Source organism: Aptenodytes patagonicus, chromosome Z (assembly GCF_965638725.1).
Source record: "Aptenodytes patagonicus chromosome Z, bAptPat1.pri.cur, whole genome shotgun sequence".
Lineage (NCBI taxonomy): Eukaryota > Metazoa > Chordata > Aves > Sphenisciformes > Spheniscidae > Aptenodytes > Aptenodytes patagonicus.
In genome coordinates this window covers 103,425-129,715 of record NC_134982.1, presented here as the reverse complement: position 1 = coordinate 129,715, position 26,291 = coordinate 103,425, and the positions used below count along the sequence as shown (strand labels likewise).

Genomic DNA, 26,291 nt, shown 5'->3' with positions numbered 1-26,291 from the left:
ATCTTCAGCTCAGAAAAATGAGGTACTTTGTATACTCAAAGCAGCCAGCAAGCAACTCGATTTGCTGTTAAGAGACCTAGAAGTTGACACACTACTTTACATTTGACTCTAAGTGTCTGATACTCAAGGCAAGTCTGATACTCTTAACACAAGCTTTTGAGCGAATCTCTTACTTTTAGGTTACAGTCACTCTTGCATTAGACTGCAACACAGAGGATATAATCCCTTGGCACAGAATGAACTGAGGCTGGATTCAGGTATCTTTCTAACCAATGGCAGTCATCTGCCTCTTCAATCCAGGCGGAGCCTCAGCCTCTGAACGCCGTTAACTCTTCAGTATCAGGTAGGACTGAACACAGATCTCAAAGCGTTCAAACTCTCTGAACAACAGAGGGTAAAGAATGCTTCAAATACACTTGCTTGGATTTCACTGACATGTACCAAATTAAAAGAAAAAAGCTTACTAAAAATATGCATCTTTATTCAAATAAGGTTATCTCTGAACTCCAAGTGTCAATTTACATTAGACAGAAACAAACATATGAAAATGTCAGCTGTTTGAATTTAAAAAAAAAACAGTAGACAGTCTTCGGTGTTACAGTAATTGATGCATTGATAAATGTCAAATTTTCTTCAAACAGAAAGATAGGTAATTTACAAACCATACTGTGAATTTTACTTTTGAAAAAGTCAGGTGTGACCATGTATTTAACATACCCTCACCTGCACAATGAGATTCTCTTGTCACTGCCAAATATTTGCTACTTATCCTCCACACTTCAAATACAATTATTAGACTTGGTCTCCCCCATATTGTCAAACTGGATTCCAAGGTGTCTTCTCCTAGTCCTGAAATCTTACTTGATAAGAATCAAACACACTATCAGTGTTGAAAGAAACTTCTAGTAGCCAGCCATAACAGGAGGCTACATTGACTGACAAATATTCTTAAAGTCCAAATTTGTTGCTATCACTTCAAGAACAGACAGGACAAAATTTGAGCTGGGCAACTGGGAGCTTTCCTTTGATCCAGTGAGTGACGAGGCAATTATGGAAGTTCCAAGCAGAGACGACTGTGAAATGAAGCATGAAGCAAAGTTATCACTTTTTGGATGTTATGCTTTAGACCTTCTGCTCCCTAATACAAAAGTTTCCTAGTTGCACATGGGAGATATGTCAGATCTATTAGCAGCATAAACACACAAGCTGAGCCTCATACTGAAGATACAATTGTAGGTTCAAGTTTTCCTCTAGATACCATCCCCAGCCTTCTCTTCTTTCTAACAAAAGACACAAAAGTATGGGCTGCTCCAGCTTTAAAACAAAGTTACGGTTGGATAAATTCACAGCAACAAAAAATACAGGCTTCCTCCAATTGATACATTAGAGCTGTTCCTCATTACACCAGATATATGCACCTACTTATCCAAATACAATTGCTAGCCTTTCTGTATAAAGGGTCTTGCAAAGCCTGCTGTGAGAGAGGGACTTGTTTAGGTGTTGCACTGATGCAGGAAGGCTTGCAATTGAAAGGAACAACACTGTACATTTTCAAAACAATTTAAGAAAATATATTAAGTTTACTTAGAAGAGTCAGGGTTGTAACAGCTTAGACTCAAGGCACCTGTAAATATTTGCTGGTGTTGAAAGAACTGAATGGATAAATTCTTATGTGTTGTTCTAGCTTACCTGAAAAGTTTTTTTTTCATTGATTTACCCTATTTATCCAGCAAGATTAGCTTGAGGCAGTAGTTTCTCCAATTAGCACAGCAAAATCTTCTCAAATTTAGAAATGAATCTATAAAGTTGTACCACTTATAGTATACTACATACTGTAGCTATGTAAATAGGTGTATAGGTAGTATCGTTTTACTGGTGTAGCACAAACATCCACTTTTTGGACACTGTATTTTAAGTAACAAAATATATTGCATAGATTTATCATTTCTCCAAACTGACAGGCACAATACTGAAGTGTTCTTCATTACACTGAATTTGGCAGCATGTGCTGCACTCCAAGGGAGTAGATTGTAGGAATGCAGTAGTATGCTAGATTCCAGATAATTTTTGCAGATTCAAACAAACAGATTAATAATTAAAAGTGACATATCCTGATGCATTTGTGTATTTTATAGAATTAAAAAAAACCCCAAAAAACAACCAAACAAAACCCCCTATTCTAACTCTACACACAAAGAACTCAAGGACAAAGTTACCACAGATATGTAAACAAGGCAAAATGAGTTCATTTCACATTCCTAATTTGGGCTATCTGCTTTGTTTCTTTCCTGAAGCAAATGTTCACCTGATAAGCAGTATCAAAAACACACATTCAGTCTTATGCTTTTGATATTAAAGCAGGAATTGACACACAAAACTGGTTCTACAATAGCTGCTGGATTAACAAACATGTCTGAAGCAACAGCTTGTGAAGAAATGGGTTAACACTCAGTATCTGTAGTTTAGAATACCTGCCATGTCAACATTTAAATTAAAGCATCTGTATTTGATACAGGAAAGACACAAGACAGCTTTATAAAAGTAAAGACGTATTCATACACTAAATACATCCTTAATAAAATCAGATTTGAAGAGGTATAAAGCAATGATATCTTTACTGAAAAAGTTCCACAAATCTCCAAACAAAATTACAGACAGACTTGAAACTTGAAGAAACTACTTTATCATGTTTTCTCTCACTGCCTAAAACCAAAACCCAAAATAAGGAGATAAGCCTTTATTTGCTTGTTCTGTATAGCTTGTTTTCTTTATCAGGTATCAACAGCCAGACTGTTAAAGGCCTGTCTTTGTGTCCATATATTAAAAAGTGCTTAAATCTATATTTCATGAAGAATTAGAATTAACTAAATAATTCTTAAACTGTTAAATCCAAGTGGTAAAGAAATGAAATGTTTGTAACAAATTTTTACACCACCACCCCCCCCCCAAAAAAAAAAAAAGAGAAAAGCAGTTGTTTAGGGTTTGTTTGTTTGTTTGCTTGCTTTTGATTTTTTAAACTGATATGTCAGGACACTTAGTGGCAAGCTTTCTGCACAAATCATCCACCTGCAATTCTCATTATGAACAACAACCAAACCTGGGTGTTTCAATTCCCTCCTCTGAAATCTTAACAAAAGAGGAGGAATATGGCATTTGACTTCCAGTATTTATAAGAAAGTTAGTTGAAAACATAAGTCTTAGATAGGGTCTGCAGTCTTCCCCTATCTAGCATTTGCTCCGCTGCTCCCCCGTCTGTTTTTAACTTTAGCATCAAGTTTAAATGAGAACTCATTTTGTTTAACAAAATTCAATAATTTACAATATTGAAGTATATCAAGCACTAAAATTTCCCTCATTTACAGAAGTGTATAATTTTCTGTGCATACATACTGCTGTTATGTACACACAAAAGGAACAGGTCATCAAAAGAACTTTTTGGCTGCTGCTTCTTGTTGACTCCTGAAAGAAAAAGCAGAAGAGAATTCATTAAGTACTTACAGTATAAAACTAGCTAACTCGTTTAAATAAATAAATATTTCTTGTATTTGGGGATTAAAAGATTCCATTCCTTGTCAACAGGCACTTAGGGAAATCCAATATAAGTCATATCACAAAAATAGAATATAATTTTTTCTATTTACAAAGACATTGGTCACATCGCTATAGTTCCAATTGTACATCAGACACAGAGGGAAACAACATACTGGACAGAAGCCAGAAACTGTGAAAAAACATATGAACTGATTTTTAAAATATTTCAACTAAAATTTTCCAAAGCTTCTCAGTATCTGATTGGCCAAAAGATCATCATAGAAAAGGAAACACATGCAACTAAGCAGTGAAAGAATTTACTTGAAATGGGATTTCCTTTTCCCTCTGGCACAGAACATACTTATTTTCTTAGTGGATACAGATACTGTGGATCAACCACACACAGATACTAGAATTACAAGGGCATCAAAAAGAACAGGAGGGGACCAGCTCCTCATTTGTCTTGGAAGCCATCTTTCCAGTTGATGGCATAACATGGCATACATAAGAAATGCACTCTCTCCACTTTGTAGAGAAGCAGACACACAATGAAAGTTAGTGTTATCAGCAGCATTGGTTTTATATTAATACTAGTTATGCTTCCATAGAGGTAGCAAACAGCATTTTATCTTTGAAAGGCAATGCAGCTATTTTGGTCCCTACTCCTTATCCTGATTAGTGTGGGTGAGAAGCAGGAGGGAAGACTACCAAGCAAGTAAGTCCTTACTCTCAATAGGTTTTCCTTTCCATCAACGCAAATTTAATTTGAACATTATGATGTTACAAGGAGGAAGAAGAGAACAGAGGAAACATTCCAATTAATTTGGAGGGGGGGGAATAGTCCATACGCTATCAATATCGTATGTAGGAGACAGATGAAGGGGTATGTATCATAAAAAAAGTTCACTGAGGAATTTGTAAGATGGGATAAGCAGCTTGTAGGTACACACAGCTAAAAAAAAAAATATCACATCAGATTTTGTTAAGATATTAATAAACTTCAGTAAGTCCAGCAGAGGACCACAAGGATGGTGATCAAGAGCTGAAGCACATGCTTCAAAAGAGAGGGAGGGAACTGGGCTTATTCATCCTGGACAAAAGAAGGCTTCAAGGGGTCTAACAGCAGCTTTCTAATACCCACAAGATGTTATTGAGGAGACAGGGACAGTTTCTTTACAGAGATGCACATTATCAGAGACACAATAGTCAAATTGAAACAGGGCAGGTTCCCACTAGATATACTGTGGGGGTGGGGGGAGAATAAAACAAATTTCATTATGATAATTAAACATTTCCAATGGGATCCGTAACAGTGGTAAATTTTCTATTCTTGGAGGTTTTTAAGACCTGACAAGTCTAAGCACTAAAGCAACCTGGTCTGAATTCAGTGTCGACCCGGCTTTGAGCAGAAGGTTGAACTAGAGACCTCCCAAGGTGTCTTCCAATCTGAATGATTGCTTGTTTTAAAGAAGATTAACATAATCATACCATTGCAATTGCATTTCCTGTCAGAAGTTCTAAAATCATTTGCGCTATTGTCTTTAAAGAAAAACATACTTACCTATACATGATATAACCAATGAATAACACCGTCTGCGCCGCTACAAAGATAAAGAAGTGCATTGTAGATAAGCACGATGGAAACGGTGGCAAGTCTGGACACTTCAATTTCTCACTAGATGGCTAAAAACCAAGAAAAAACAATATTTGACAAAAGAGCAAACAAGACATGCCATCAAAAGACTTATACGTAAGAAACAAAACAAGGTCTTTGGAACATGATCTAAAAATTGAAACGCAAGCAGAAAACAGACAGAAATTACACTACTTTGAAAAATCGTAATCTTACTCCCTATCTCACTTTCCCCTTTATGTTTCTCAGATAAACTGACTGATGTTAAATTAAGGGTTATAGGGGAAAGAATAAATCTTTGGTAAATTAACCCAGAAATCAAGAACCTTCTATGGGATCATAAGCTAATTCACCTTAATTGCTACCTAGGCTAGACTAAGGTGCTCCTGAATGTGAACCCAGCCATCTTTCACACCTAGAAACCTTACGTGGAGCCTGATCAAAGTTTCCCCTGATTAAAGCTCTCCCTTCTATGCAGAAGCAATAGAGAATCTCCTCTGTACAGAACTGTTAAGTAGGGGGACAAACACAAAAAAAGCACCCAGAAAACCTAATTGCTTGACCTTGTTTCTACAGGAAATTAAGACTAAAAATCATGCTCTTTGTGCAAAACTTCTCATCAAAACACAGATCATGCAGTTAGGTCAAGGCAGTGCAGTTCTAGCGAAGCAGCTTAATGAAGGATTAATTGCTCCCTAAATTGCATGCTGCCTCATCCTAGCTTTTCACTAACAGCTAGATAAAGAAGTATTACAGTCATGCTTTACACTACCAGCACATAAATTACCATATTTCGTTGTACTAAATGCTCAATGTCCCTCTTTACTACATGAAGGTGTTCTTTGATGTCATTGAAGTGCTGAGTTGTTTCGTAGACTCCTGCAGCAGAGCCAGGATGTTGAGCTCCACTGATCAACCTCAGAGTATCAGCCATGGAATTTCTGAAACAAGACAAACAACAAAACATCTTTCAGCACAGAACAGCTTTTCCACAAACAGCAGTCAATCTGGACATCTTTTAGTCCATTAAAATTAATTTGAAATACATAGTTGCCCCAAAAGGCAGAAAATGTTTTTTCTAGCTTCCAAGAATACCTATCAAGAAATAATTCCTTAATCAAACTATGATTTTTTAAAATATTTAATTTCGCAGACAGTTTCTATTTGTACAGTGCACCATCTCTCAAAGTCACACTGAAAACAAGATCTGGGAAATATTCTATTGCTAGACATCTGCTTTGCCTGACTGATGAAGTCTAAAACAAGTGTTTTATCTGAGGCTCTTGCCAAGGCTTTAGGATGAGCAGAGTTTAATGCAATCTTTGAAGAAAACCAAAAGCTGTTTGAAAAATAAATAAATAAAAGCAGTCATGTAAGAAATAAAAATAAAGAAGAGGCTTTAGGGATAAGAAAAGATTTAGATACATCCTTGTTTCATGATTATCATTTATACGAGAAACTCATTTCCCATACGCATTGTCATAATACTTAATATTGTCTTCATGTGAATTTATTTTGCTTCTACAACAAATCAAATTAAATCTGTAAAAAGTTGAGGTTCCACAACTAATTCTGTTTGAGGTAAAACTAGTCAATGAGAGAAAAATACTTAATCTCTAATCAATATGTTTATATAATTTTTCCCCTACTGTGATGTCTCTTTTCAGTTGCAAAGAGGATTATTCTACAGCTAAAATATTTATCATGTGAATGTTAATCTCTTCATTATTAACAGAATAAACAATCAAAATTTATGTCTTTGGATTTCTTTTTAATTTACTTAAAACTTTACATTTTGTTCAGATGAGAGCTTACTTTGATGCCTTCAAGGTAAAGTCCTAACTCTGTACAGTGGTCAGCAATTTATCATAGACTCACAGAATGGTTTGGGTTGGAAGGGACCTTTAAAGATCATCTGGTCCAACCGCCCTGCTGTGGACAGGGACATCTTTCACTAGATCAGGTTGCTCAAAGCCCTGTCCAACCTGACCTTAAACACTTTCAATTGTGACCTTCACATAAGAAAAGAAAAAAAAACAAAACAACCTGGCTTGAATACTATTCATTGAGTAAACTGGCAACAACAACATATAATCATATTTGTAAGTGTTATACAAAATTACTGATTTTTAAATGGCTCATATTCATTGTGAAAACAGCAAGTTAAGTATCAAAACTTAAATGTTTACAAATAATCTTCATAAAGATGTTGCCCATCTTTTAGCTTCGCATCAGTTGCTCTTCATGCCATTAAAATTCAAAAAACACAGAACTAAAAATAAAACAGGAGAAAAGAGAAAACTAGTGAGGTACATATCTATTCAAAGGCCCTATGACAACTCTCCAGAAGTAAAAACTGCAAGCATAGATATGCTACATTAGTGTTACTGCAGCTTTTGCTCTATTATAAGAACTATGCAGCATGTTTAAACTACTTGAAGCAGCTACATACTAAGTCAAAGCCACACGCTAAATTAATCTACACAATTATATCAAGTTGCAAATACACCACTTTAACAAAGGGGCATTTAGTAATTACAGCCCCTACTAAATGCTGGATTAACAATATACTTTTCTTCAAACTAGACTACTAGTTTTTCTTAAAAATATCACTTTAACACACAAATCAACTTAACATACTAGACTACCAGTATTCTGCATACTTCCCACATAACCAAAAAAAATTCTTTTCACTTTTAGTAACAAAAGCTCCAAGAATTCACCCTTTCCTGTCATCTTTGTAAAAGCTCAATCCCACTTCCAGCACATTAGAAGATCAATCACTTTTCACAGTTACATTTCCGGTTATTCCAGATAATGTACTGCACTCTAGGCCAGATAGAGTTAGCCATGGATTTCTACAAAACTCTCAATGTTTACCTCAATAAGCTTGTTTTTAATATTACAAAGTTATCAAAAGGAGTTACCAAAAAACAGCTGTTTGCTTCTGTAAGCCACTGCAAACAAAACTAATCAAAGCAGCTCTCACCTTCTCACATTCTACATTTCTGGTTTGGAACTTATACAAAAAAACCACTCATCTGTCCTAACTTAAATCAGCATGTACGTTATCCAGAAATTATTTTATATTTTTGTATTGTCATTGTATAGATTATTTAAAGTAAATTGAATAATATTTACCTGTACTTTGAATTAGTGTTATAATAACCTACTTTAGAAGTAAATTTTTCACTGGAAGATTTTTTTCTTAAATAATCCATGCAAACCATGCAACCACTGCCTAATAAATGCTGATAGTAATTCTGTCTATCCACATCCATCACATTGTTTATCTTGCCCCACTATTTTCAGTGCTAGAACACAAGTGTGACACTCATTTTGTTCCTCCTATTACCACCATCCCTATGTAATTAACAGAAATCTGCACACCCACCTTCCCCCAGACTGATCCGCTGTTTGTTAAAAGCAAAATAACCTCCCTAAATAGACATGGTCTGTATCAAATTTAATTTACATTTACTTTTGCATGAACAATACCATGCTGATAGTTTCTATCGTATGAACATGCAAGATTCTTCTGTAATCAGATGATTAAGAAATCCACAAATCTTGACAAGAAAATTACTTAGACAGTAAGTCCTTCTCCTCTGGGATGACCAGCAATGAAACAGCGGGCTGTTCATTTCTATCTATAAATAAAGCATTTCTTTAATCTAAGAAAAATATTAAGATGATGTTACGCAAACTCATACCTAATAAGTAGTCACTAAAAGGGCAGACTGCCAATGTTAACAAGAAAATTTAATTTGCTTGCAAGGTATAAAGATTTGTCAAGAATATTAATACAAAAGCTTTAATGGAAGAACAAGTGCAAAAATGGAAGCACTCTAATCTTCATTCTACAAAAAACTGACCTACTTAGATAAATCACAAGAGCTGCCCTTGAACTAATACAAGAAAAAAAACCACAACTGCTTATGTACTACATCAAGTTGTAGGAATTGTTTTTCTCCTTTTTTTAAGCCCAAGGTAAGGAATGTTTTAACTACTGTAAATGAAGGGTTAAACCAACTTAAAGACATTCCTGCTAAAGACAGCAATCATAAAACATCTTGGAAGCAGTACACAGACACTCCTATCAAACACAGGAATTTTCTCAAATCCATTTTAGCAGCATAGCACCTTCAAGATAAGATTTTTACTTCATTTGGTAACGTAGTTTGAAAAGGTACAGCATACCTCTCAATCAATTTTAAAAACTGCACCTTGAAAAGCAAAAATTATCAATCACTTGGGAACTTGCAGGTGTCCCTGCACATACAGAAGTTTCCTGAGAAAGTTAACTGGCAGAAAGTCCTCTGACAAAAATGCAACCAACCAAACAAAAAAACAACCCCCAGGAGTCTTAATGTAGTACGGTTAGATTCCAGTAAGTTACCCAAGATTGCCACACAACTGAATTCATCCAGGCAAGAAAACGGGTCTGCAACTGTCAGTCTCCTTTAATGTGATTATCTTTTGCTACAAAAGACATTGATATATCAGTTGATAGTCCTGGTTTGCACACAGTAAATAAAAATTAGACCATAAAATATTCACACCCTTAGAATAACAAAAGTATTTTTAAAGTAAGAGCATGCAGTCCATGTGTAAAGAACAAACAGGCACTTCTATCACAGTAGAGTTTAAAAATGTTTTCCCATTTTTCTCTATCCTACAAGAAATGGGACAAGATTACCAAAATGGTCTACACAACACATTGGCACATGAAAAAACCCCAACACATTTCTGTCTTCACTATGCAAAGTAAGTGACAGTAATTTAAAATTAGAGTGCTCCCCCCCCCCCCTTTTTTTTCCCCTCCCCTTAAGTGCTGTATGACAGTATGTCTTAGCACCTAACAAACCAAGGAATTTTTAGTCACAGTGGATTTCCAATATCTCCAAGGATGGAGACTGCAAAACCTTCCTGGGCAACCAACTTATTCCAGTGTTCAACTACCTTCACAAGTTTCTTTTCTCATGTCTACATAGAATTTCCTGTATTTCAGTTTGTGCCCATTGCCTTTCATTCTGTCACTGGGTACCAGTGAGAAAAGTCTGGCTCTGTCTCTATCGCCCTCACCACCACCAAAATCAGGTATTTATACCCATTGATAAGATACCCCCAAGCCTTTTCTCCAGGCTATACAATCCTAGCTCCCTCAGCCTCTCCTTGTACAACAAATGCTCTGACCCTTTAATCATTTTCATGATCCTTCACTTGACTCCCTCCAGTATGTCCATGTCTCTCTTGTACTGGGGTGCCCAGGACTGGACACAGGACTCCAGATGTGGTGTCACCAGTGCTGAATAGAGAGGGATAATCATGTCCCTTGACCCTCTGGCAATGCGCTGCATGACACAGCCTGGGATGCTGCTGGTGGTCTTTCCTGTAAGGGTGTATTGCTGTCCAATGTCCAACTTCTTGTCCACCAGGATTCCCAAGTTGTTTTCTGCAAAACTGCTTTCCAGCTGATCAGTCCCCTGGCTGTACTGATGGATGGAGTTACTGCTTCACAGGTGCAGGACTGTGGAAACTGCACGTTTTGCCCCCTTATTTTTCAAAGTTCAGGTCAAGAGAGGATATTAAATGTTTTCCAGATCTGGCCCTTGTTTCAACTGCCATCAAGAAGCAATGCTCTCTCAAAGCCTAGCCCTACTCCTACTGATAAAAAAGGTTAAACTACAATGGAAATTAAAAGGGGGGGGGGAGGGGGGGGGGAAGGGGGGGGGGGGGAGAGAGAGAGGAGAAGGAAAAAAAAAAGGCCTCTCAAAGGCTTGTACACACTGGAATTCTGAGAGACTTGACATAAAACTGTAAATACTTTTTGTGATATCCAAATCAGTAACACAACAGACTACCGTGGAACAATATATGAGCTTTAGGCAGTCATAGCAAAATTAGGGAAAAAAACCAAAGACAAAATGTATGTCTATACTGAAGAAAGTGAACTACTTTTAAAAAAAAAGAAATAATAATTACAAGAATAAGCAGTAAATCTCAACAACTCTTATTACATGCACAGACATTTTCATTTGTACAGAACTGCTTCTCAGAATTACCTACATGCCTTTATAGGTTGTTTACACTAAACAAAACCCCAAATATATCTCATATAATATTATCTAAATATGATATTATAGATTTTATTCGTAATATTACATAATAATAAACTCATATAATCATTATATCAGGAGTAGACTGAGTATATGGACAAGAGACTCCAATACACCTTTTCTTTTTTAGGTTCACTAGGTGTAAATCAAAGGCATTTATGCTCATGTTGTTATCAATACTCCAAAATCAGAGCAACAAATTTCCATGAGGTAGCAGGTTATCACATTAGCAGAAATCGATTGTTTTTAGAGGGACTGGACTTACCTGTTGAAGTGGAATCTCATGATGAAAAAAAGAGGCAAATTAGGGGGCTTAGCCACCCGAGGGACATGAACTTACTTTATTATAGAAATCAAATGTATGCAGAGAGTCAATCACTAAGGAACTGACACAGAGAAATTTCAAGTTTGTCAATATTCTCCTACTGAAATACTAAATAGGATTTAAAAGGTGGCAAATAATATAAAATTCAAAACACAGCCTTAATATTTACAAAGCATTTACCTTATTTCATTTACTTGTCTAATGACCTCTTCTTGAGTTTTCACAACTGTCTCAATCTCTTGCTGGGAAACCTGGTGGGGGAGGAGAAAAAGATCAACGTATCTTGGAAAAAGCAAATCAATCATGCTGCTGAAATTAGGCTGAGCTATCAATCACAGTATTTTTTTTTTTTTCATTTATTTACCTGTCCTTGTTGACCTGGAAAACCAGTGCCTCTTTTAGCAATCTCATCTGTGACTGCAGAGACGTATCTCCTCTGCTCATCCAGAATCATGTCCAATTGCCTATTAAGCTGTTTGATTTCAAGATGAATTCGATTCTGCCCCTCAAAGATTTGCCTCAGTTCACGATCACTTACAGTTTCAAAAAGATCATCCGCTGATAAGAAAAAAGCACAGGTAGTTCTTACATATATGCATTCCTCATAAGTTGCATTGTATCATTTTTCTTGCACCCTTAAAAGTTTCCACATGGATATACTTCTTTCCCCATAATCTGACATATTTGGTGTTTATTTATCACCATTGCCATGGCAAAGGATACCCAAATGGGATCAGAAGAATTGAACAGAGAGAACCACACATTCAAACCCAGACTCCATCTTAGAGTTCCTACTTCAATACTTGGATAACGTGCAACATAATAACAGCATCCTGTTTCCATTTTATTAGGAGGCAACTATCTTTGCGTAAGCTAGCATTACATTACCAACTATCCTTCAGAAGAGATTTCCAGGTATTAGGTAACAGCTACTTTTTAGAAAAAGTAAGCTTTAAAAAGTAGCTTGAAATAGAGAAGTGACTGTACATTTTGAGTGAGTTCCTCCACAGCTTCAACATAGGAAAGAAGAAAGTCCAAAAGACTCTGTGACAAAAAGATTATTATTTCTTATCAATGGAAGGCTGGACAATATTTCAAAAACACAGATGAAGTTAAAATGGTGTAGGACCTTTAGAACAATCATAACTTATCACTGTGGGAAAAAAAAAAAAAGATGACAACCTGAAATTTCAGGTCTAGATGCCTAAAGTACATTCCTGATATGGGTGCGTTCAAATACAGCTAATTCAATCCAGAAAAGTAAGAAATAGACTGGCTTCCATTATATTTTCAAATAAGCAGATTCTTTTTTGCCCAGCTCTAAAAAACAAAATTTAAAAAAATTTAAAAAAACAATCAAAGCAAACAAACAAAACCCCCACCATGTTCCACTGCAGAACAATCAAAGTCAAAGCACTTTGGCTAAACACTCAAAAAAAGTGGGCAAGAGTCATTATTATAATTTTCCTAAATTAAATATCATTTGAAATCAGTGGAAAAATGCTGTTCAGTCTGAAATATCTTTAAACCAATGCTTGCTGAGAGCTGCAGATGTGTGGTATCAATAGTGGAAAAGGCAATTCTGCCCTACCCAGCCAAACTTAAATTTCTTATCAATAGCTTAAAATATAAAAATAAAGGCCACTGTTTTTAACAACATCAAGCTAGAAATTCGGATATTAGCCAACCCAAATACCAATACTGAACGCCTGCTAATGCTGTGGTGCTGAAATTGACAGAACTCAACCCATGTCCAATATTAGGCAAGCATTAAAAAGTTTTTCCAAGTAAACACATGTTCCAGCACATCCACTAGCCCATCTTTAATAACCATCCATAAAACAAGATGGAAAAAAAATGTTTATTATGAATGTGCAGAAACAGACCAAAGAAATGACCTTTCAAATTTATTTTCAAATAACCAAAAAGGCCATGCTTCCTTAATCATCACTTTACAGAGGGATTCATGACCTTCTCTCCCTTCTACTGTTCCATACAGATTCTCATTGTTCCCATCATGTTTCCGTTCATTTGTTTTGTTCTCAATCCAGACATGACAAAAGGGACTTTATATTTCAGAAAATACTTCACAAACAAAAGACAAAAGATTCTTAAATAAAGTTAGTAACATCAGTAGGAGCTTAGTAAGATCAGTCAGAGTATCAGGCCCTAGTTCTGAATATCCTGGAAAGCTAATGTTTTCCTTGACAACTGAAAAATAGCTCAAATAACTTGCCTGGCTGTCCTTGCACATCAGGATGTTCCTTTTGAAATTCTTCTTTCTTTTTATCCAATTCTTGCTGAAAGTGTTCAAACTCTTCTTGATACTTCTCTTTATCTTTTTGAGGAATTTCTGCATCTGGTGTTGGCTTTAAAACATTATCAAAGGGCGGGGGGGGGGGGAGATTTTTTCATGTTCATCACCACTCCTATATAACTTATTTTCCAGCAAGGCTGTTCAGATTTCAGATTTGAAGACGTAACACAATTAGTGGAGCACATTAATATATTAAGTTGGAGTGAGAAACGAGACATTCCTATGGAGACCCATAGCTTTTTCCTGATACCTGTGTACTTTCTGCGATTAAAAAGAAATCAAGTTTTACAAAGATAGATGCTGTTTAGCAGTACAGAAGTGTTCTAGAGGTATGGGAAGTTGAAAGCAAGAACAGATTATTTTTCCACTTTCCAAACAAAGTGTACTTTTTAGTTTGTTTTCTCTGCATGTTTTGTTTTAACATCAGGATTTTTGTTGATTCAGCGTTGCTTCAAGAATTCTGGTCTTGAAAACGTTAATTAAAATATTACCAAAACATTAGAGTATTAGTCTCATTTTTCTAAAACAGATGAAAGCACAGCTACGTGCCAAAATCCTGAAACAGGGATGCCAAGTATGACTTCAGAGGAAATGCCATAATCTGGTGCTACATATAAAACATATACAATAACATATTTTACTAATTATGCATAAAGATGCTTACTGTTTCCTTTCCAGGCTCAGTCAACTGGAAGGTCAGAAAAGACAGGACATCATGATCATCTGTATACAACAAACAAAACAAAAAAACACTGTTAATTGCTACTGCTACACGTTACAAATCCTGGTACTTCCCAAGTCAACCTTGCACTTGCAAAGGATCTTCAGGCAACTGCATCCTCACAAAGTCCTCCCAAGAGTTTATGCAGTGGGGAATGAGACTGCACAATGTCTTGTCAGGACAGATTGAAAGTCCTTCTGCTCTAACAGGAAAAGGCCTAACCGTATCAGTAATTTCGGAATGGGAGAGGATTAATTACGTCATCATGTCAAAAATGGGTATAATGGATCAACACTAGCAGTAAAAAAAAACCCAACTCTCTTGCAAGCCCTGCAATTCTCCATACCATTTGTCACAATTTTTAACATTTGCTACCTGCAAGTCCCCCTGTTGCTGCAGATACTGCAAAATATCCTTGTGATGGCAACACCATATCTTCCACTTTTGCACAAAATTCATAGTCTTCTTTATCTGGAGTGAAGCCATTGTTAATTAATACCTAAAAGGATAAACACAGATTTTACCACATAAATCTGTGTTAATTGCTTTGTCAGTTTACAGTAACGGTCACAAATACAACTTATCGGATAATTCAGCAGCTGATACTAGAAACCAAAAACTATTTCTTTTCTGAAAGACACTTTTTACAAAGAAAATGCATGAGCTTTCTATTTTAAAAAGGAAAAAAAGGCCTGATTCAAAGTTCAGCGTGAACAAAATTCAACATTTTCTATTAATCACCTAAGAGAACATACCACATAGAATTCAGACACATATAAAAATGTGTTCATTTCAGTTATAAGAAGCAGCAAGACGAATTAGTACGTGGAAAGGAACACATGGGGGAAAGGGATACCATCAGGAGACATGAAGGTAAGCCAAGGGATGGCATGGCATTGCCTGAGGGTGCTAATGGGAGCATTTACGCTGTTCCAGGGAGCACTGAGGGCTTAGGAGCACACCTGAAATGCTTGTACACCAACACATGCAGTATAAGAAACAAACAGGACAAACTGGAAGCATTTGTCTGTTCCCAGAGCTACGATGTCATTGGTATTAGTGAGACTGGTGAAACGAGTCCCACAGCTGGAGTGCTGGGATGGAGGACTATAGGCTGTTCAGGATGGATAGGCAGGGCAGGCGAGGTGGAGGTGTCACACTGTATGTAATGGAGAGGTTTGACTGTACAGCCCTTACAGTTAGAGATGATGTGGTTGAGAGCCTCTGGGTGAGGATTAGGGGGATGGAAAACAAAGCAGATGTTGTGGGCATCCACTATTGATCACCCAGCCAGGATGATAGCAATAATGAGTTATTCTATAGGCAATTAGAGAAATCTCTGGATCAGTAGCCCTTGTCCTTACGGGAGATTTCAACTTCCCAGACATCAACTGGGAATACCATACTGCTGTGACAAGCAAGTCTGGGAAATTCCTGAAGATGAAGATAATTTCTCGCCACAAGTACTGAGTGAGCCAACTAGGAAAGATTCCCTCCTAGACTTGTTTGTGAATAGAGGAGGACTCGTGGGAGGTCTGATGGCAGGTGGCTGTTTCGGCCACAGAGATCATGAAATGGTTGATGTAAAAATTTTTGGTGTGATGAGAAAAAAAGGTCAGCAGAGTTGCTACCCTGGATTTTAAGAGAGCAAACTTTAAGCTACTCAGGGGGCTAGCTACCAGTGTTCCCTGAGAAACTGCTTTTGAGGGCTTAGGGGTCCATGAGTGTTGGTCAGTTTTTAAGAACCACCTTTTTTTTTTTAAAAAAAAAAAAAAAAAAACAACCTCGCACAGGAACAGGCAATCTCATTGTGTCAGAAGTCAAGCAAGTGGGGCAGATGACCAGCTTGGCTGAATAGGGAACCCCTCTTGGAACTCAAAAGGAAAAAGAAATTGTATGATCTCTGGAAGCAAGGTCAGGCTTTGCAGGAAGATTACAGAGCTGTGGTTCGCATATGCAGGGAGAAGACAGAAAAGGCCAAAGCTCAAGAGTTGAAACCGGCCAGTGTTGTGTCAGACAGCAAGAAAGGCTTTTTTAAGTATGTTAATAGCATGAGGAGGTCCAAGGAAAACATTGGACCAATACTTGTTGAAGATGGTCACCTTACAAATAGGGATGAAAAAAAGACAGAGGCATTCAACTCTTTTTTTTGCCTTAGTCTGTACTAATACTGATAGACCTTAGGCTGCCTGGTCCTCTCCGAGTTGGAGGACCACAGCTGCAGGAGCAGTGACTTCCCATTTGTGGACACTGAAATTGTAAGGGACCAGTCGTACCAGCTGAACGTTCGTAAGTCCATGGGGCTGGATGGGATTCATCCTAGAGTACTGGAGGAGCTAGCGGATGTTACAGCAGGACCCCTCTCAACTGTCTACCAAAGGTCTTGGGAGTCTGGGGAGGTCCCCACGGACTCGAAGCTAGCCAACGTTATTCCAATTTACAAGAAGGGCATGAGGGAAGACCCAGGAAACTACAGACCTGTTAGTCTAGTGCCTGGAAAAATTATGGAGATCATACTGGGTGCTATTGAAAGGCATCTAAAGAACAATGCAATCATCAGGCACAGTCAACATGGGTTCACGAAGGGAAAGTCCTGTCTAACTAATTTGATATCCTACGATAAGGTCATCCACCTAGTGGATGAAGGGAAGGTGGTGGATGTACTTCTTCTGGATTTCAATAAGGCTTTTGATACTGTCTCTCACAGTATCTGTCTGGACAAGTAGTCCAACTGTGAGATGAGCAGGTTCATGGTGCACTGGGTAAAGAACTGGCTGAACAGCAGGGCTCAAAGGGCTGCAGTGAATGAGGCTGTATCTGGCTAGTGACTGGTCACCAGCGGTGTTCCTCAGGGCTCAATCCTAAGGCCAGTGCTGTTCAACATTTTTATCAATGATCTGGATGCAGGAGTTGAACGCAGCCTTAGTAAGTTTGCTGATGATACTAAACTAGGAGGTGCTGTTGACACAAGGGACAAGAGGCCTTGCAGAGGGTTCTAGACAGATTGGAGCATTGGGCAATCATCAATGACATGAAATTTAACAAGAACAAATGTTGGATTCTGCACCTGGGACAAAGTAATGCTGGAAACAAGTATAAACTGGGAGAGGAGTGGCTAGGGAGCAGCCCTGCAGAAAGGGATCTGGGGGCGCTGATTGATGGTAGGCTCGATATGAGTCAGCAGTGTGCCCTGGCAACCAAGAGGGCAAACTGCATCCTGGGCTGCATTAAACACAGTATAACCAGCTGGTCAAGAGAGGTGATTATCCCACTGTATTTAGCATTGGTGCGGCCTCACCCTGAGTACTGTGGGCCCCACAATTTTAAAAAGGATGTTTAGGTACCTGAATGTGTACTTGAATGCAAAGAAGGGCAACAAAGCAGGTGAAAGGGCTGGAAGGCATGTCTTGTGAGGAGCGGCTGAGGACTATGGGTTTGTCTCGTTTGGAGAAAAGGAGGCTAAGGGGCGACCTCATTGCTCTCTGCAGCTTCCTGAGGAGGGGACGTGGAGACGGAGGTGCTGATTTCTTCTCCCTGGGATCCAGTGATAGGACGCATGGGAATGGTTCAAAGCTGCGTCAGGGGAGGTTTAGACTGGACATTAGGAAGCATTTCTTTACCAAGAGGGTGGTCAAACACTGGAACAAGCTTCCTAGAGAGGTGGTCGATGCCCCATGCCTGTCAGTGTTTAAGAGGCATTTGGACAATGCCCTTAACAACATGCTTTAACCTTTGGTCAGCCCTGAAGCGGTCAGGCAGTTGGACTAGATGATGATTGTAGGTCGCTTCCAAATGGAATTATTCTATTCTATTCTAAAACTGATCATGGCGTAATAATATCAATTCTGGTTCAAGAAATCCTTGACTCAGGGATCATTAAAGGCTAGTCTATAGAAAGTACATATCCGAATAAGGTTCTGGGCAACAAAAATTTTTGGTCTGATCTAGAAGAGTCATCCCTTACTGTTCCTAGATTGATTCTAAGTTTAGAGAGATTCTCTCTTCCTTCCACGGATGCATTTGCAGAACTGCTAAGGTTAGCAGCAACATTTGGGCCAGAGGAGTTCCTAGATAAGGCATCAGGGACCAGGCGCATTCAGAAAGAGAGCAGCCTTGGAGTCTGAAATTTAATTTTCATTCAAGAGTAACAGATAGCTTTTACTATTACAACACAGTACAAGGTCCACCTCTTTTAGGTGCATGCGTGTTTACTTTTAGAGAAACTTCTACTACAAAATGACAGCTATGTGTTTTATGGCTAATACCTATGAATAGCACCTTTTCAGAAGAAATCAGAAGCCAAGAAACACATACTTCATAACTGTCGTAACCCAGCACCACATTAGTATCTTTCTCTCTTTATCTAGAAGGAATTCACAGTCATCTGAATAGTATTTAAGAAGTCTTGAAGACTCTCTCATACCAGTTGTTTTCCATCTTCTCTAGTGTTCAAAGCCCTACTATTTCTTGGAGGTAGGAAGCCTCAAGTAGCAAATTTAAATCTACTGTCAAAGAGCGAGCTTCGTTTTTTCAGTCACATTTCAAGAACCTCTTACAATCAGCTACAAAACCCTCTGCAGCTCTCAGATCAGCTCAAGTTAAGGAGCTGCTCAACTGCTTGGAAGCTGAGGAACAGATGCTGGCTTTGGGACACCTCTACAGGCAAATCAACAGCAACAGAAGGGTCTGAGCACATACAAGTATGTTAGCACAACTGACTCCTAAGTAACATCAGAAAAATCAGCAATACCTGCTGAGTCAGCTCAGGAAACTACAGATGCACTAATATAGCTAAAAGAACTTGCCTAGAATTTGAACATACTGCACCTCCTTCCAATTTCTGCTACCGAGCTCAACATTTTCAAGAATATTGGAATTAACATATGGGGTCTTTGGGTTTTCAAATAGTTGCAACAATCTCACACTTAAAAACGTGAGAAATATGAATAATGATGTTATTTCAGAGTACTTACAGTCAATGTTTTTTGGTAGTATGTTATCTTTACTCGAACAGGATAGGGCTTGTTACGAAAGTCCCTCTGACAGGATGCCAATGCTTGCGTGGAACCATCACTATGCAAGAAGACAACTTGCATAAAACTATATCTTATGATTTATCAGCTAAGACAAAAAAGCATCAATGTATCACTAAGCAACATCATGATAGTTTTTCAATATGCAAGTTTTTCAAAAGCTGTCCCACAACTGCACTGAGCTTTTCTGAAGTCTGGGATCAACAGTACTACATGCTTTACACAGGACACAATATAGATAGAATGCAGTAATGGGGAAATCTGTTTGCTTCTAAGGTATATTCCTACACCTGTGAAGTGAGATGGAAATAAGCTATAGTCTGGACTGCACGAACTAAGCTAGACACCTCTCTTCTCAGAGAATCCCAAAAGTTGTCAATTGTGCTGTTGACAATAAGCAAACAGAAATCAAAATTAAACCAATTAATTTTAGTAACAGGCAATTAGCTTTCAGTTAGTCACTTTTGTCAGTTATTAGCTGTGCGTGGAAGATACCCATAAGCAATGAAGCGGTAAAAAGTCTGTACCTCCATTTATCTGAGTTCACCCATCCCAAAGAACACATGCCATTTAAATATCCATCAGTTGCCAATTTCTGTGCTGTTACTGCCCAGTGTTTTAACAAATAGAAAAACTCAAATGTAAAGGAAACAAAGTTTAACATGAAAGAAACCTTTATGTTTCTCAAAGAGTTTCATGCAACATTTCATCATTCAAAAGCAAACATTTATCATTAACACTGAAAATAAACTTACTTCTGATGGTCATACAGAAGTTTTCCATTGTTGCCTACAACAATCACTCCAGGATTGTTTTTCTAGAAAAAGAAATAGCAGACAAATGGAATAGTTTAATTCGAAGTGAAACATAAGTAACATCACTGATAGCCTTTCTGCGATAAAGCACCTGAAGTCATTACACTACAGATACACCACAGATGTTTTTATTCTTTCTGTACTTCAGGATTACATAAGCAAAATGACTGAGTAGCACTGTGTCACGCTGCATGCTTTGCAAGAGACTGCTACATTCTTTGCATAGTTAGGGGTGAAAAAAACCACACAAATTAACTTTCTGGATATACTACCAATTACCATCATTCAACAAATACAGAAATACAAAAGCCACAGATAGGAAAAATTCATATGTAGCGAAGATATAGATCTTAAAACTAATAGATGACTTAATACATCCAACTTTGGCTACGTAACACTGGGAAAAACATCCGAACAGACACTATGTTGACATCCGACTGACCTTGTCACACTCATTAGAAAAGCCTCAGGAGCTATCTGTCAGAGACTAAACAAAGTCTGTTAAACACATCCCCAGTTATTTAAATTGCTAGAGGATGAGAACAAGCTAAAATGATAATTTTACAGATTTAACAGATTTACAGTGCTATTCCGGTTGCCTCCAGGAGTTTATGAAGTGAACTCAAGTTTTTACAAAAGCACAATATTTCAGAGTTAATCTCCCTTCCCCCTTCAACATTTCAATTCATCATCTCCTAAAGTGTACTGGTTTTGGCTGGGATAGAGTTAAATTTCTTCATAGTAGCTTGTATGGGGCTATGTTTTGGATTTATGATGAAAACTGTGTTGATAACACAGCGATGTTTTAGTTATTGCTTACACAGCCTCAAGGCCTTTTCTGCTTCTCACAGTCCCCCACCAGCAAGTAGGTTGGGGGTGCACAAGAAGTTGTGAGGGGACATAGCCAGGACAGCTGACCCCAACTGACCAAAAGATACCTAGATCATATGGCGTCACGCTCAGCAATAAAAGCTGGGGGAAGAAGGAAGGGGGGACATTCAGAGTTATGGCATTTGTCTTCCCCAGTTATTGTTACACGTGATGGAGCCCTGCTGTCTTGGAGATGGCTGAACACCTGCCTGCCAATGGGAAGCAGTGAATGAATTCCTTGTTTTGCTTTGCTTGAGTGCGTGGCTTTTGCTTTGCCTATTAAAACTGTCTTCATCTCAACCCACGAGTTTTCTCACTTCTACTCTTCCGATACTCTCCCCCATCTCACCAGGGGAGAGTAAGCTAGCAGCTGTGTGATACTTAGCTGCCTACTGGGGTTAAACCACAACATAAAGGAATATACTGTCCCACTAGACAGATTACCAGCTCTTAAGAAAAGAAAACAACAAGACGCCGATTTTAAGAAGTCACGAAATAACGTCCTTCTCAATGCACAGTGGTGGGGTAGGGTGGTCCTTTGTCTTCAAAAAAACACTACAACCAAACTATCTGTATCTTTTCCTTCATTACACAGATTGTGACAATAACAGAACAGTACATCAGTATACAGAAATACACCAGTGTTTCTACTTCTCAGCAATGGAGTTTCGTTAGCTTAATTGCTTTGACATCAGTATTACCTGCTCAGTACCACTGGAATACTTTAATGTCATCTTCTTATTGTTTATTTCAGTTTAACAACAGTAGTATTGAATTACTTCAGAGCATACTTGCATATATTCTGCACAAAGCGTGTACAAACAGTTCAATTTCGAAGCACTCATGAATGCAGCTCAAGTCTAATCTACCTTACAGCATAGTAGACAGCTACTAACAAAAGTATTCAATGCTAATGGTCAATAGGCGGTCCAGTTTCTGCTGGGGATCTTGTCTGGATCCAAGCACATACAAGAGCTTGAAAGATAGTAGAGAATCTAAAGTGGGGAATAACTTCTCAATTTTTTGCTTCCAGAGGTCACAGGAAAGATGTGCTGTAAACTCTTGTGACATTTAGTGTAATTTCAGGTGTTCAGAGCTATGCAATTGTATTTCTCTTTTTAAAAAGCTCTTGTCACTACTTCTACAGAGAAATAAAAATTCAACTCTAGTACAACCTACAGCCTTAGGAGTTAGAGAAAAAAAGCTCTGCAGTTTTCCAGTCAGCATCATAACCACGGTGTTTTGAGTTGGCAGTACTAGATGAAGTCTACTTCTGGATGCTAGCATGTTAGGCTGAAGACCAGTTACAGCACCAAACATCTTCCAGAAAACACACTAAAACAGCACAAAGAACAACTCCTCCATACTGGGACTGAAGAAAGTAACAGGTTGTCATTAAAAAAAGTCTTACAAACTCCAGTATTTAAGACATGTCAGACTAATGAAGGCATGACGAAGACTTTTGTTTTGACTAGAAGTGACACATCATCACTTTCTAAAAAAAGGGTTTCACACCACACTGACTAAACTTGTCATGACCAGAGTCCCAGTGCTATCAATGTTCTGGCAAACAGTGTTGTCCACACGCAATTTTTGATAGATGGCATCTTCAGCCAGCCAAACTACGCCAGCGTCCATACTCATTCCAGAAGTCAGGAAAAAAAAAAGGGGGGGGGGGGGGGGAAGGATTTAAAAATTCTTAGTAAGTTGAACAATACTCTAATTCTGTGTCTTGTCTTTGAAGATCAGAAAAATAAACGTCACCTTCAGTCTTTCAACTTTTATATATGATGAAGTTTGCTGTATATCAAAAGCCATCTGCAGGAAACAGCTTGTACACCTACAAAAATACATCTAAAACATCTAAAAGCAAGCCAAAGTAGTGCAGGAAAAGCAACAGAAGCAGAACAGAGCTACTATGTAATGTTAAAAGTTTCCCAGGATCATTCTGGACTGGAAAACTGGAAATTCAAAACAGCAACTCTCACCCCCATCTGCTACAGAATTTTTGCTGCTGAACTACTCAAGACAGGTTTGTTGCAAGAAAAAGAGCATCTCTGAAGAGAGACATAGAAATTTGTGGTTCCACAGGGTCATATTTTGGTACAATATGCCTCTTCCAAAGCACACATCTTCAGATATATCAACATTTCAAATTGTGCATGGACATTCCAAATTTCAGCTTGTACATATGTACATGGCATTTTCCCTCCAAACCTAACACATGAACCAACATTCAGTGGAGATTCATTATGTGTTATGCTTCAACTTTCAAGCTTAAAAAAAAAAATGTGAAAAAGTCTAGTAAAAAAATCTATAAGGGAAACTTGACTATTTTAATTTATCCCTTCGAAATGAAGGAGGAGAGAGTAGGAAAATAACATCTTATTTTTTTCCACAGTTATATGTACAAAACAGGCAGGAAATTGATTTATAATCTTTGCTAGAAGAGTTTGCTTCCGACTAACCTTTCCATCATTGTCAAAGGAATCGAAGAAAATTCCAACACCATTCCATTTATCAGCTGCCCCAAAAACAGGACCTTCCAAGCCTTGCTCTTCTGTAAACCAGATTGCCTATTACAGAAAGCAAGTAAGAGTCGTAAGTCAAGATTCACTATTTAAAGCATGTCTGTTTTTTTTCAGTTAGGTCAAATTCTTAATACCAATCCATCAGCTCCAATGCGGCCTCTTCCTGTAACTCGAAAGGTCACTTCGACTTCCCAATATTCAAATATTGACTTGTTTTTTGTCCACACTGATCCTCTTTGGCTTTTCAAAGATGTTGTTATACGAATCTGATCTGCACTTGGTATGGCATCTAGAAAGGAAAGGAACCAACACTGAATATATGAAAGAGGGAGTATTGCAAGTGCTTAACTAGCCAATTAACAAATCCTGTAAATTCACAAAATTTTCTGGTCTCCTCAACCAGAGAACAGTTTTCAAAATAACTTTTTAGTGGAGTACTCAACCACTTGAGAGGGGAAGAAAAAAACCCAAACCCCTACACCCCTACTTTCAACAACTTGATTACTACTGCTTTACAGAAGACTTAATCACCTTCCATTTCGGACCACAATGCACAACTTAAATAGAACATCGGTCTTGCTGTTAAGATACATACTAAATTAATAATAATAATAAAAAAATTAGGTCTAGCTTTCTGCTGTATCCCACATGACTTTTTACAAATCAGATTTCTGCTTTTTAAAAACAGATGTTCTAATTTTCTGGTTTAATAGTTTAAAAGAATAATAGGCATACATTTAGAAGGACAGATTCATTCACTTGTATTAAATAACATTTATTTTTGTGATTATCTGCTTTAAAAAGCAGGGAAAAAAGCTCATCTATAGATAGTTTCCTTCATGTCACTTGTAGCATAATGTCAAGTAAGAGTCAAAAATTAACACTCATGAATTAACCAAAATAAGCTAAATTAAAGTCTGTCAAAAAAATAAAAACACAGCAGAAGTTACTGCAGAGAAACTATACTAAGGTAGAACCTTATGTACAGTAAATATCAATACATTTTACAAGGGGGGGGACTTACGGAAGACTAGATGCCTTTTTGAGTACAATCAAGTCCTTAACCCATACTGCACAGGATACATAAATTGCATAAACTACATTCAATAAAGTCGTATTTGCTAAGGCACAATTTCCATTTCAAGTTTTTATATTACGAAATTCAACAGGATTTCTAGCCATACACAAGTATTAGTGGCTTGTCTTAGGTACACCGTACCGGTGTGAGGCCGACTTTCATTTTGACCACCAGTGACACATCATCACTTCACAAAGAAGAGTTTCATACCGTCTTGAGTCAACTCCTCACAGCAGTGGAGCTACCACATCACGAGAAAGGTCACAGGTGACTTCGAACCGCACGTCAAAGAAACCGGGGGAGAATTTGCGGACATTTTAACGCTATCACCGTATCTCCTCTGTCCCTTTGGAGCTACGTGGAAATCCGCAGGACAGGGCCCAAAGGGTGCGCGGAGCCGGGTGCGCGGAGCCGGGGGCGGGAGCACGGACGGCGCTCGAGCGTAACGGCGCGCTCGGTCCGCCCCTGCCCGCGGCAGGGCTCTGCCGAGGGAGGCAGAAGGCGCGGGGGACAGGGGGCGACGAGTCCGGCTCTTCTCCCTTTCGGCAGCTGCAGGCCGCAAGAGCTCCCGCCGCTTTCACCCGATGCCTTGGCGGCCCCCGGAACCCAACCAAGGCTGACCAGTCCCGCCGACCACGGCCCCGGCCTGTGGCGGCTCCTTCCCGCACCTTTTCCTCAAATAACAAGGATTACGTGCCCCCCACGGGGCCGGCCACAGCTGCCTGCACGGCAGGAACATGGCGCAGCCCGGCCCCGCTCGCAGTCCGCCGCTGCCGCCCCCCGCCCGGCACTTACTGCCCGTATGCACCCAGAACGGCACCGTCCCATCCGCCTGCACCAGGTGCGGCCCCTTGAAGCTGTACTTGTACTCAAAGCGGCGGTGCGGCAGAGCTGCCGCCGAGCCTTCCGCCGCCGCCTGCCCGATGGCGAGCGGCAGGCGGCCGAAAGCGAGCAGGATACCGGTGAGAAGGGCCGCCGCCAGGCCACCCCGCTGCGCGCGCGCCGCCATCTTGGACCGTGCTGCGGGACGCCGGGCACAGCCAACAGGGCGCCGCCCGATTGGCCGAGCGCGGGGGCCGGGCAAAGGGCAAGGCGGCGCGGCGGCCGGGCCGGGCCGGGGCGGCCCTGCGACGCCGGCAGCTGGGCCTCGCCCCCAGCCCACCGCCGCAAAGGGCTCCCGCATCTCCCGCCCCATCGGCGGGCCCCGCGGGGCGGAGGGGCGGGCCCGGGGAGGTGAGGCTGGCCGTGGCGCTTCTGAGTGGAGCGGGCTGGGCTGGGCCTCCGGCTCCTCCGCCTCCCGCGCGCGGGGGAGGCCTCC

The 26,291-nt window shown here is 39.2% G+C and overlaps 1 protein-coding gene across 2 annotated transcripts; it reads right to left on the bottom strand.

Annotated features, from left to right (window-relative positions):
* Nucleotides 1-460: 460 nt before the first annotated feature.
* On the bottom strand, nucleotides 461-25,994 carry LOC143173081 (protein ERGIC-53-like). Of its 2 annotated transcripts, XM_076363074.1 has the most exons (14): nucleotides 25,769-25,994; nucleotides 24,030-24,184; nucleotides 23,833-23,940; nucleotides 20,435-20,496; nucleotides 19,620-19,719; nucleotides 15,022-15,145; nucleotides 14,590-14,648; nucleotides 13,845-13,977; nucleotides 11,973-12,166; nucleotides 11,789-11,859; nucleotides 5,952-6,105; nucleotides 5,093-5,214; nucleotides 3,391-3,459; nucleotides 461-1,073 (listed from the first exon to the last, which is right to left on the bottom strand). In XM_076363074.1, the coding sequence occupies exons 1-13, from the start codon at nucleotides 25,980-25,982 to the stop codon at nucleotides 3,423-3,425; spliced, it is 1,533 nt and encodes a 510-aa protein (XP_076219189.1). In that variant the 5' UTR covers nucleotides 25,983-25,994; the 3' UTR covers nucleotides 461-1,073; nucleotides 3,391-3,422. The 2 variants fall into 2 exon arrangements, with proteins under 2 accessions (XP_076219189.1, XP_076219188.1); XM_076363073.1 differs by having other exon boundaries at nucleotides 461-3,459.
* Between the last annotated feature and the right edge of the window lie 297 nt (nucleotides 25,995-26,291).